Raw genomic sequence first — 11,411 nt, 5'->3', positions numbered from 1 at the left:
AATTGTATTAACCGGAAACATGATACATGTGTGAATACATAGACAAACTAAGTGTCACTAGTATGCCTCTACTTGACTAGCTTGTTTATCAAAGATGGTTATGTTTCCTAGCCATGGACAAAGTGTTGTTATTTGATTAACGGGATCACATCATTAGGAGAATGATGTGATTGACTTGACCCATTCTGTTAGCTTAGCACTTGATCATTTAGTATGTTGCTATTGCTTTCTTCATGACTTATACATGTTCCTATGACTATGAGATTATGCAACTCCCGTTTACTGGAGGAACACTTTGTGTGCTACCAAACGTCACAACATAACTGGGTGATTATAAAGGAGCTCTACAGGTGTCTCCGAAGGTACATGTTGAGTTGGCGTATTTTGAGATTAGGATTTGTCACTCCGATTGTCGGAGAGGTATCTCTGGGCCCTCTCGGTAATGCACATCACTATAAGCCTTGCAAGCAATGTAGCTAGTGAGTTAGTTACGGAATGATGCATTACGTAACGAGTAAAGAGACTTGCCGGTAACGAGATTGAACTAGGTATTGGATACCGACGATCGAATCTCGGGCAAGTAACATACCGATGACAAAGGGAACAACGTATGTTGTTATGCGGTCTGACCGATAAAGATCTTCGTAGAATATGTGGGAGCCAATATGAGCATCCAGGTTCCGCTATTGGTTATTGACCGGAGACATGTCTCGGTCATGTCTACATTGTTCTCGAACCCGTAGGGTCCGCACGCTTAAGGTTTCATGACAGTTATATTATGAGTTTATGAGTTTTGATGTACCGAAGGAGTTCGGAGTCCCGGATGAGATCGGGGACATGACGAGGAGTCTCGAAATGGTCGAGACGTAAAGATCGATATATTGGACGACTATATTCGGAGTTCGGAAAGGTTCCGAGTGATTCGGGTATTTTTCAGAGTACCGGAGAGTTACGAGAATTCGTCGGGAGTATATGGGCCTTATTGGGCTTTAGGGGAAAGAGAGAGGAGAGGCTGGGCGCCCCCCCCCCCCCAAGGCCTAGTCCGAATTGGACTAGGGGGAGGGGTTGCGCCCCCTCCTTCCTTCTCTTCTCTTCCCCCTTTCCTTGACTCCTACTCCTATTACTTGGAAGGGGGGGGAATCCTACTCCCGTGGGAGTAGGACTCCTCCTTGGCGCGCCCTCCTTGGCCGGCCGCACCTCCCCCCTCCCTCCTTTATATACGGGGGTAGGGGGACACCCCATGACACACAAGTTGATCTTCGTGATTGTTCCTTAGCCGTGTGCGGTGCCCCCCTCCACCATATTCCACCTCGGTCGTATCGTTGCGGTGCTTAGGCGAAGCCCTGCGTCGGTAGAACATTATCGTCGTCACCACGCCGTCGTGCTGACGTAACTCATCCCCGACACCCTGCTGGATCGGAGTCCGGGGATCGTCATCGAGCTGAACGTGTGCTGAACTCGAAGGCGCCGTACGTTCGGTGCTTGGATCGGTCGGATCGTGAAGACGTACGACTACATCTACCGCGTTGTCATAACGCTTCCGCTTTCGGTCTACGAGGGTACGTGGACATACTCTCCCCTCTCGTTGCTATGCATCACCATGATCTTGCGTGTGCGTAGGAATTTTTTTGAAATTACTACGTTCCCCAATAGTATTCACACGTGTATTATGATTTCCGGATAATACAATCATAGCATGAATAAAAGACAGTTATCATGTACAAGAAAAATATAATAATAATCGTTTTATTATTGCCTCTAGGGCATATTTCCAACAATTAGATGGAGCTTAACATAGATTCCTTCTAGCTCCTTGGGGCGGCGATGTTAGGGTTTGTTGTCGTGCGTAGGCGATGACGAGATTTCGTGTCGGGTTCTTCGTATCGATTCAATGACAATGACTGTTGCTCAAGGGTGTTGTTCCTTAGGGGCACGCTCACAAAGACTTCCCGACTGTCATCGACAAGGTCAGACCGGCTCTTGTATGGGAGGGTGATAACTGATAATGGGCGTTGACGATTCGTTTTCTTGTAGTGACAATGGTAATTCGGTGGTCCATGACCTCAGTGTAATTTTTATTATATTTAAGATGTTTTATACTTACCATGAACCTTTATAGTAGATAGGTCCTTACAAAAACAGAAGAAAAAAATGGAGGGGATGGTTAGAGTATCTATGTCTACTATCTAAAAAAGATTTTGATTTCCTATTTAACCCACTCGTGTTTCGCTTCACTTCCTCCCCCCCCCCCCCCCCCCCACCCCACCATTTTTTATTTCCCCCCCTTACTCCTAGTTTTTTCCCATTGATTTTCGTTGAAAACCGCACATGTCTTATTACCAAATGGAACGATGTCTTCCTTGATAATTCAAAAAAGCATTGATTTTTCTAAGGACGTATTGATTCAATTGGTAGGCAACATCCAATTATTATGTAACCACGTTAATTACATATAAAATATTTGTGTCTCCTTTACAACTTAGAAGCAATTGTCTATATTGTTCAATATTAGTACACGTATGATCCAATCATCTTTAGTTCTTTTATAAAAAAGATTGATGAGAAGGCACGAGCTTTACCGATTTCATTGATTGGAATAGAAAAAAAAATTGAGCCGACTTATATGGAATACCAGGCTTAAAATCACACAACAACATGATTGATACGTCATGCAAAAAACCCAACTAGAAACAAGGGCAAACTCTAGCCAAACAAAGCACCACCATCAAACCCAAACTAAAGCTCGAGAGTCCGAGAGACTCAGGGCGGTGAGGAGAGGCTCTTCAACATCTCCAAGGAAAAAATGGCCCCTGAGGTCAATCGTCACTGGCCTCATCGGACAAAGCTTTCACCCTGAGCACCTAACACCACCTCCCCACCGAACCCCATGGGAGGGGATCCGACATGACAAATTAGTCTCTTGAGATTCTTTATGGGGAGCCTCAATTTGTCAGGCACCTGCAGAAAACCGATTGCATTAGTTACTTTTGACATAGACCGTCAGATCTTCATCCAACCGCCCAAAACAGATCGCGCACTGTTCATCTTCTCCCACCCCCTTCCTTCTTCCTCGTCAAGACGCCCCCAACCTACCCCACCCTAACTGTCGGCCTCCACCATCCGCGGCCGATGGGCGCTACCGCGCACCACCTTGTCCCCCTTCCCTCCCCTCAACCTCCTCCCACCCTTGTTGCTGGTCGTCGCCTCGGCCATCCCTCTAAGCCCCGCCATACCATTGAAGAACTTCGGTGATCCCATGCACCCCACCCCTAAGGATAGATAATGAAGCAATGGCTTCCCCGTAAGATAGATACTGATGCAATGGCTTCTTCTAAGATAGATGGTGGGTCCGCCTCTTCAGATGAACTAGAAAAAGTGGCTGATGCGAAGACAATTTCCAGGCACCTGAGATATAGCATAACCGTTCTTTATGAAATATGTTTTCATACTACGTGTATTTGATGTTGTAGATCTTCGCAAATTTATATGTTGAGTCAATAGTTAAACCTAGAACTTGAATTATATTGGAACCGAGAGAGTAACTAATGCAGCCTTGCGAACCAACTTGTGGTTGAATGGTTAGAGGGACTATGGTATCCCAACCCACCAGGGTTCAAATTCTGGTGCTCGTATTTATTCCTGAATTTATTTCAGGATTTCTGTTGATGTGCATTTAGTGGGAGGAGACGTTGTCGTCAACGATGAGGTGTCTAAAGTGACTTTGTAAATTTTAAGATGATATGCCGGCTCAGGCTTTCGGAGGTGCTCACAGGGGTAGGGTGTGCGTGTGTGTTCATAGGAATGAGTGTATGCGCGCGTATATGAGTGCTTGCGTTTGTACCGTGTTAAAAAGAACTAATGCAGCCTTGGTTCTTTTCTAAGGGGGTGTTTGGTTTCAGGGACTTTTTAGTTTCAGAGACTAGAAAAAGTCTCTAAAAAGTCCCTGGGAATCAAATGGGAGGGACTTTTTCTACCGGGACTAGAAAAAGACTCTACTGAAGAGTTTTTTTTTTATTAGTCCCTGGGAGTAAAAAAAGTCCTAAGACTTTTGAACCAAACACCCCTAAGTCCCACGCGAGAGAAAAACGCCGGCCAAGGTTGGCAACAAAGCCGAACAAACGCAGTTCGCCCGGCAAACACAATTGTATTTCTCCGAACAAAAGATGGCAGCAGCCGACGACTACGACGCCGCGGTCGCGCTGGCCGTGTTTCATGCGGCCCGCGCCGGCGTCCGCGGCCTCGTCGAGTGCGGCATCACCTCCGTGCCGCCGCTCTTCCTCGCACCCGAGCCCAGAACCAGCAGCCCCTCCCCACCGCCAGTCGAGAACGCGATCCTCTTCACCATCCCAAGCGTTGACCTCGCACTCCCGCCCTCGTCCAGCCTGCCGCTCATCCGCGCCGCCGCGCGCTCGTGCGGCTTCTTCCATGTCACCAACCACAGCGTCGACGCCGCCACCGTCGACTCGGCGGTGTCCGCCGTCCGGGCCTTCCACGAGCTGCCCCTCACCGTCCGTTCAGCGTTCTACACGCCCGCGTCCGTCGGGAGCGTCACCTACTCCACCATCCCCATCCAGCCTGGTAAAACCTCTGCCGGCCGTTTCCTTCCCTGGCGCGACACGCTCCAGGTCCGCTTCGGCCCTCCTCCAGCGCCTGACCTCGTCCATCTGCCGCCGGCTTGCCGAGACGCGCTGCTCAAGTACCAGCTGCTCACGACGGAGCTCGGGAAGAAGATGGCCGGGCTGCTGTCGGAGGCGCTCGGCGTCGGCGCGGAGCGGCTGGAGAGGGCGATGCAGGTGGAAGGCTTGCTGATGGCGTGCCACTACTACCCGCCGTGCCCGGAGCCGGCGCGGGTGGTGGGCAGTCTGGAGCACACGGACCCCAGCCTTTTCACCGTCCTGGCACAGGACGGGGTCGGAGGGCTTCAGGTGCGCCTCCACGACGGACGGTGAGCCGACGTGCCGCCGGTGCCCGGCGCGCTTCTGGTCAACATCGGGGACGTGTTCAAGGTGCGTTGTGCCTCCAGCTCTGTGGATGTGAACTGCTACCAATCTACCACCATGATGATTTACTTGCGGATGGAAAAAAGATCAGGTGGTTTCAAATGATGAGTACGAGAGCGTGGAGCACAGGGTGGTGATCAAGTCTCGTCAAGATGCCAGGGTGTCCATTGCACTCTTCTTTAATCCTGCCAAGCGCCAGGAATCCGACTTGTTCGGGCCCCTCCCGGAGCTCTTGACGGCGGGAAAGCAGCAGCGTTACCGGGCTTTCACCGTCACAGAGTTCATGCACTCCCGAAGAGAGCATGGCCATGGCACCAAGTCCATCGACCGGTTCAGGATTGCACATGAATAATCAGATTGAAATGATTTGTGCGGACTATCGCCATTGATGATGTAGATGCAAGCATGCATGTTTCTCCGGGACGAACTTGGCCATGTCTTGGCAGAAATGGAAATTTAACGCTGTAAAGAGAAAACAATATTTGGATATCCACTCCTCACATCACATAATATAGTATGTTGTTTATGATATTTGAGCTCGGGACTAGAGTGACACTTTCGGTATGTATAGAGCAAACTTGACATCTACATGTAAACGATACATCTCTCTTGTGCTATAAACAAAGCAAACCCTTCTGTCTGCAAAACCAAGGTGGGAGCAGAGAGAGTTTGCACGCCTGCCATCCTTGAAAACTGACAGAGCATCTAGCGTCGCGCTCATTTTTTGATGTACTCGATCGTGCAGTTCTCCTTGAGCCACTCGAGCACCTTGGCAGCCTCGAGAACATCCTGAACCTGCATCGTTTTCAATCCCACAGCAGACAAAGAATGAGATTTTCCAGCCATGGGAACAAGCATAGGTAGGGAGACAATTTCCTTGACATTGCCTTGGTTCACTTAATACTACTAGGCATGACTGTTTAACCGTCATCTTTTTTTTCTGGGGATTTAACTATCATCTAGCACGTATATATTCTAGTAGAGAAAAATTGTCGCAGTAAGATCGAAATGGTGTTGCCAGACCACAGCAAACTGAAGGAATTCAGCACTGAAAATATCAGAAGAAGAAAAAGAACAGTTAAGAACCTGCTGCTTGATGTTCCCCTCGTCGTAGTCTTGATTATAGCGTTTGAACTCTTCTATAGAGTTCTCAACTTCCTTGACGAGTTGGTCTGTCGAGTACTGCATGATGATATGTTGTTAATGCAGGATAAAAAGTGTGTGGCTATAGAAATGTCAAAAGTAGGGGTTCTATCACTCGAATCACAAATGAACAACAATCATGTTATTTACCTGCAAATTTTCAGCCTTGAATATTTCACCAACAACCAACATTTGCTTAATGATCCTAGCAATGTTCTCCCTCTCACTTTTCAGGTACTCCTGGACAGACTTTTCGCTTGAAAGGGATGCTAGCTGGTCTTTGTCTAGCTTCCTTTCTGCCTGAAGGAACCAATAAATACATTAGAAAGCAATATATAAAAGCTAACCTAGTGTTAGACTGCTTGTTCAGTACCTGAAGTTGGAGAAGTTTCGCTCCATACAACTGTTGACCTTGTTCTTGAAACAAGGAACGTGGAACATCAACGTCTACCAACTACACAAACCAATGGAAACATTAGTGCAAGCTTATGCAATCTAGGAGAGAGTGTGAAAAGGAATTTGATAATGGAACCAAAGGTAACATATGGGCGATCTCCCTGCAAAAATAATAATTCAGAATTGAAAAGCTATTTCAGAAGCAAGCCCACAACCTTTCCCAGTTGGTCGAGGATTGCATTATCTGTTGCTTGTTCTATAGCCGTCTTCTCCACTTCTTTGCATCTTTCCAAAATTCGTTCCTTAACCTGTTTCAATCAGAAGGGATGGTTTCAAAACAGTGGGAAAAAATATTCATCAACCATCGTATCGTGTGATGAGCACAGTTTACAGCTAATATTTCGCAGGGTGAACTGCGAACTATGATCAATCGGGAGTAATTTTCCAAAAAGAAAACAGGTTCAACAGGGACATATCCAGTGATGTTGATTTCAATGCCTATTATTAACTAGCAAGTGAAACAAATACTATAGCGGTGGAATAGAAACCTCATCGATGGTATTGCATCCTGGAAGGAGCTTTGCGGCAAGCGAATCATCCAATTCTGGCAGCTCTCTGAAGAAAAGTTCTTTACAGACAACCTACATAATACAGTCAAAACGGGAATGAAAACTCCAGCACTAGCTATAGACTAGAATAAAAAACTGTGTCACCATAGTTTGTGTGCAGTCAAACAGGACTAACATACACGTGCAATTATATTTCTCACATGAAAATCATACTAACAGATGTGACAGTAAAAGTAATTCCAAAGTTTAATGACTTCCGCGTGATATAGGCACAATATAACGTGATTACTAAATGGTAGTAAGAGTGCAATACACATGTAAATACATTTCGGTTTTTAGGAAGTGATACTCACAGTAAACTGGGCACGGACACCTTGTAGAGTTTCCTGCTCAAATGACTCAGGGAACTGAATAGGAAAAGTTCTAGTCTCACCAGGACGAATCCCAATTAGCGAACCCAGAAATCCAGGAACAAGATTATTATTTTCCTCAGTGTCCAAGTGGAACCCTGTAATCATAGCAGATGTGCATCACAAGATAGAATGAAAGCAATAGTGTGCATTCTATCTTATCTGGTATTCTGGTATACAAAAGAGAATTCTGAGGATATGTAGACTTGAAAGTCACATCACTACATTAGTCAGTTGCAATCAAAGTGGTGTACAAAGCCAGAAACAATTGGGAAAATATTTTAAATATATAACAGCATATTATCATAATAGGCAAACAATTAAGTTGTGAAAATAAAATAGAATGGAGTTGTGCAAAAACAAACAAACCTGTACTCTCAGCTGATGGAATTTTTTCACCTTTAGAGCCGTCGGTTGTGATAGTTTCAGCCAATATATCCAGTACCACTAGATCGCCTACCTACATGGTCCAAAAGAGGGTGCTATTACCACATAACAGCATTACTGATACTTACCATGAAATAAGTTTAATCTAACATGCCAATCCAAACAAGCAAGCCACGTAGTTCATACATCCTTCATTTATTATGAAAATCACAATGCTGTTTTTTTTTCAAAGAAGTCATAATGCTGTTTGACACTGACAAGGAAACGTTAAGGGTATATATGTACATGATGACTTCGCTGTGGTCAATAGTTCTGCTAGGCCCATAACTATCTTTTTTTTTATAGTAACTTTTTCAACTAGAATAAGATGCATATTTGTGAATAATTTTTTTTTCCTAAGTTGACGTGCTAGTAGGGAAATCTCTAGCCGTAGTCATCCAAGCCTCGCCACCTTCTTTGCCAGATGGCAAATGCAGAACAATGTGATCTGCTTCGAAATGACCAGATTACCCGCTGTTTAAAATATGTGTAGATATAGGCCGTATTGACTCCCACCCTCATGGTCTTATCTCATCTTCATGAGATTCAGTGAGCATCCATTGCCACAGACTCTGATCTGGGCGGATCTTAGCAAGATTAATGTTCATCATCGACTAGTAATTGTGTTCACTGGACTGAACTATCGCTGTTGGCACATTTGCTATTGCCCCATTATCATTGTTAGTTTTGAATTTCGGTAGATGCCATATGACATTGCTGACTTATTCAACTATCAGACCATCAGTACAAGTTGCTGAGCTACCATAATGCTTAACCTAGTGGAAACATCTATAGATATAAAAGGTACACGGTGTAACATCAAGAAGCTCCTGGAACTGTTTCGCTCAGGTAGTACAACCAGGGCCCAATTTTCCTTTTAGAAACAGACAATAACACTTTATCAGCCATAATAGCCCTGAGCTATAGCGCAGGCACTAGCAAATACAGGGGTATTATTAATAGTATAAGTTAGAGTGTGGGCATCGTAAGACTGCAGACCATAAAATCAGGAAGACACAAATATATGGAATAAGAAGAACAGTTCGTCACTTTGTCAGATACTACTAGAAATTTGGCCGATTTCTGCAAAACTTTGCCGGTTACTTGAAAGGGGAAATGAGAGTCCTGAATAAACTAAAGCTAACACACGGTACAGGTTTCATGGTATATTAATATTGCATTTACATACTAGAGCAACTGTAAGAAATCACCTGTAGGCCTCTGTCAGGTACTATTCGAAGCAGCCCTAGAGATTTACGACGACGCTTAAGCTCCAACTCGGCTGCCTTTTCTGCATCAACAATTTCATCTATTTCAATAACCACTTTGAGGTTCTTATATTTGTCTTCAGATAACCAACGGACTTCAGGAATAACATCCACAGCAACATCATATCTGAGAAAAAAAATGGTATAAAGAAAAATATATGATCAAAACAACAATTTTAAATAAGTTCAGATAATGAAATAAGCAGGAGACCAAGATGGTAGTAACTCTCTACCTAAAGACATGGTCAAGGGAGAAAGCCTCGTTCATATCATCAAACTTAGTGAGAATGCGCACAGAATCTTCTAATGCCCTCTCTTCTACCTATAAAAAAAGATGACAATATCAGCTGATCAGATGTAATGTAAAGTATAACATAGTACATAGTATATTTTTAGAGGGAGAAAGACAAGTCATGGTTCAGCAAGAGATTGGATCATCAGAGAAGGGATCTGCAGTGAGAAATGTTCTCAGCAAAATATCTGCTGAAAATGTTAAACAGTGCTTCATCTCTGATGATCTGCCAATTCAGTTCATATGTAATGGTAATGTCTACTTCAAAAATTTCAACTATGTCGTCACTCTGATAATAGTAATGCAAGACAAATACAGGTTACCAGAACTAATTTTGCTTGTCATGAATGGTTGGAAACAAAGAATCCATTGTGTTAAATATCAGGGTATTGCTTTGTAAAATAGGACTGGGGAGAAGTTCATACCGAGGACAGTGCTTGAGGAAGTGTATGTCTTAAGATAGCTTCAACTGTAGCAGCCCGTACATGTTGTGGTCCAACGTAATTTAAAAGTACATTTTCTGGAACTATCTTTCCAGGCCGAAATCCAGGAACCTGATAAGAAGGAATAGCAGGGGCGTACAATAAAAAACTGCAGAATATAGAGCAGCATCACAGGCACCATGTAGAATTAGCTCTTTTCCCACTTCCGAACCGTCTGGTCTTAGTGATTTAGCTATGATCAATAAAATTTGATACAAGCTGAAAATACTAGATTACATGAGTATTTCCATTTTGTGAATGCATCACATCTCATTTATATACAAAATTATCAGGGCTCGTTTTTTATGAGAATATCAAACACTTGGCGAAACCCCAAAAGAACACCTGTGACTAAACCACAGACAAAGAAGGCTCTCGGTGCTAAGCAGTGCAGCAAAGAAGTAGCACACACTGACACACATATTGCAATCTTATTCATGATTACTGAACATGTAGCCCTTAAACTTCGGTATAAGCCCACATTCCTGGCTGTGCTTTGCAACTCTTTGCATAATGTTTGTCCTCACGAATTCCAATGTTCTTCATTTGATACAGGTTTTAGTACAGAAATGGTACCTTGAAACGCTTTGAGTACTCGAGAAGAGTTGTTTGGTAGCACTCCTGGCATATCGAGGGAGGCACCTCCACGCTGAACTTAACCTGCAAAGCAGCACACCATGACCATTAGAATCAAGCATCAGTTCATCAGTTTATCCCCTAATGCAGTCCACTCATCCCACAGAAAATGAGACAACATCCCACATTACAGAATTACGCGGCTCTCCAACTCATATACTCCACTAGAGAGGCAGTTAATTGAGCAGAGTCGGGGCTAACACTGGAGTTGGGCTGCGGCGTCTCGATGACGCGGACGGAGTCTCCACCACCTGCGGCGGCCTCGCGGAGCTCTACGGCGGCCGAGGCGACGGGGAGTCGACGCCTCTGGGACCGCGAGGTGGAGGCGGAGGTGGACAGGGACCGAGAGGAGGACGGCGACGAGGAACTAGACCAGGAGGCTACGCGTGCGGTTGAGAAATGGCTGCGGCCGGGGTGGATGGAGGCTGTGGAGACGACGGCCGCGGTGGCGAGCTCCATGGCCGCGGCTCGGAGTGGAGCAGCGCGTTTGCTTTTGTGGGGGAGAAGACGAGGGGAGGGGATTAGGATTTAGTAAGCAGATAAGCGAATAAAAGTAGTCAGTCAGATATTTTTTGTGAGCTTTATGGTTTTCCTAAAGAATTTTATTTTGTTGCAAAGGTCTACAGTTTTTTTTGGCTCTATGTGGTGTTGTCAATGTTGGTATATTTTTCTGTAGATTTGGTAAAACTTAACAAAGTTTGACTTAATAAAATTAGAACTTTAAATATTTTGAAATTGAGGGAGTAGAAATGTTAAACGTAGCATGGTGCATATGAAGCCACTTGTAAA

At 44.7% G+C, this 11,411-nt stretch overlaps 1 protein-coding gene and 1 pseudogene across 1 annotated transcript; one reads left to right on the top strand and one right to left on the bottom strand.

Annotated features, from left to right (window-relative positions):
- The first annotated feature begins 4,136 nt into the window (after window positions 1-4,136).
- On the top strand, window positions 4,137-5,529 carry LOC123157028 (1-aminocyclopropane-1-carboxylate oxidase homolog 1-like; annotated as a pseudogene).
- On the bottom strand, window positions 5,466-11,177 carry LOC123157027 (trigger factor-like protein TIG, Chloroplastic). Its single transcript, XM_044575250.1, has 13 exons — window positions 10,824-11,177; window positions 10,563-10,646; window positions 9,930-10,058; window positions 9,446-9,534; window positions 9,156-9,339; window positions 7,888-7,978; window positions 7,462-7,616; window positions 7,088-7,180; window positions 6,755-6,847; window positions 6,517-6,597; window positions 6,294-6,443; window positions 6,087-6,182; window positions 5,466-5,795 (listed from the first exon to the last, which is right to left on the bottom strand). Exons 1-13 carry the CDS (start codon window positions 11,079-11,081, stop codon window positions 5,718-5,720), a joined length of 1,581 nt encoding a protein of 526 aa, XP_044431185.1. The 5' UTR covers window positions 11,082-11,177; the 3' UTR covers window positions 5,466-5,717.
- Window positions 11,178-11,411: the final 234 nt, after the last annotated feature.

The sequence above is a fragment of the Triticum aestivum genome, chromosome 7B (assembly GCF_018294505.1).
Source record: "Triticum aestivum cultivar Chinese Spring chromosome 7B, IWGSC CS RefSeq v2.1, whole genome shotgun sequence".
NCBI classification, from domain to species: Eukaryota; Viridiplantae; Streptophyta; class Magnoliopsida; order Poales; family Poaceae; genus Triticum; species Triticum aestivum.
Note: the sequence above shows the minus strand (reverse complement) of the source record. Positions and strands in the feature narration are given on the sequence as shown.

Coding starts and splice junctions, on each gene's coding strand:
- LOC123157027 (XM_044575250.1), bottom strand. CDS start 11,081: ATGGAGCTCGCCACCGCGGCCGTCGTCTCCACAGCCTCCATCCACCCC. Junction 7,979..9,155: donor TACCTGACAGAGGCCTACAG/GTGATTTCTTAC, acceptor TGGACCATGTAG/GTAGGCGATCTAGTGGTACT. Junction 7,181..7,461: donor GTGTCCGTGCCCAGTTTACT/GTGAGTATCACT, acceptor TGTATTATGTAG/GTTGTCTGTAAAGAACTTTT.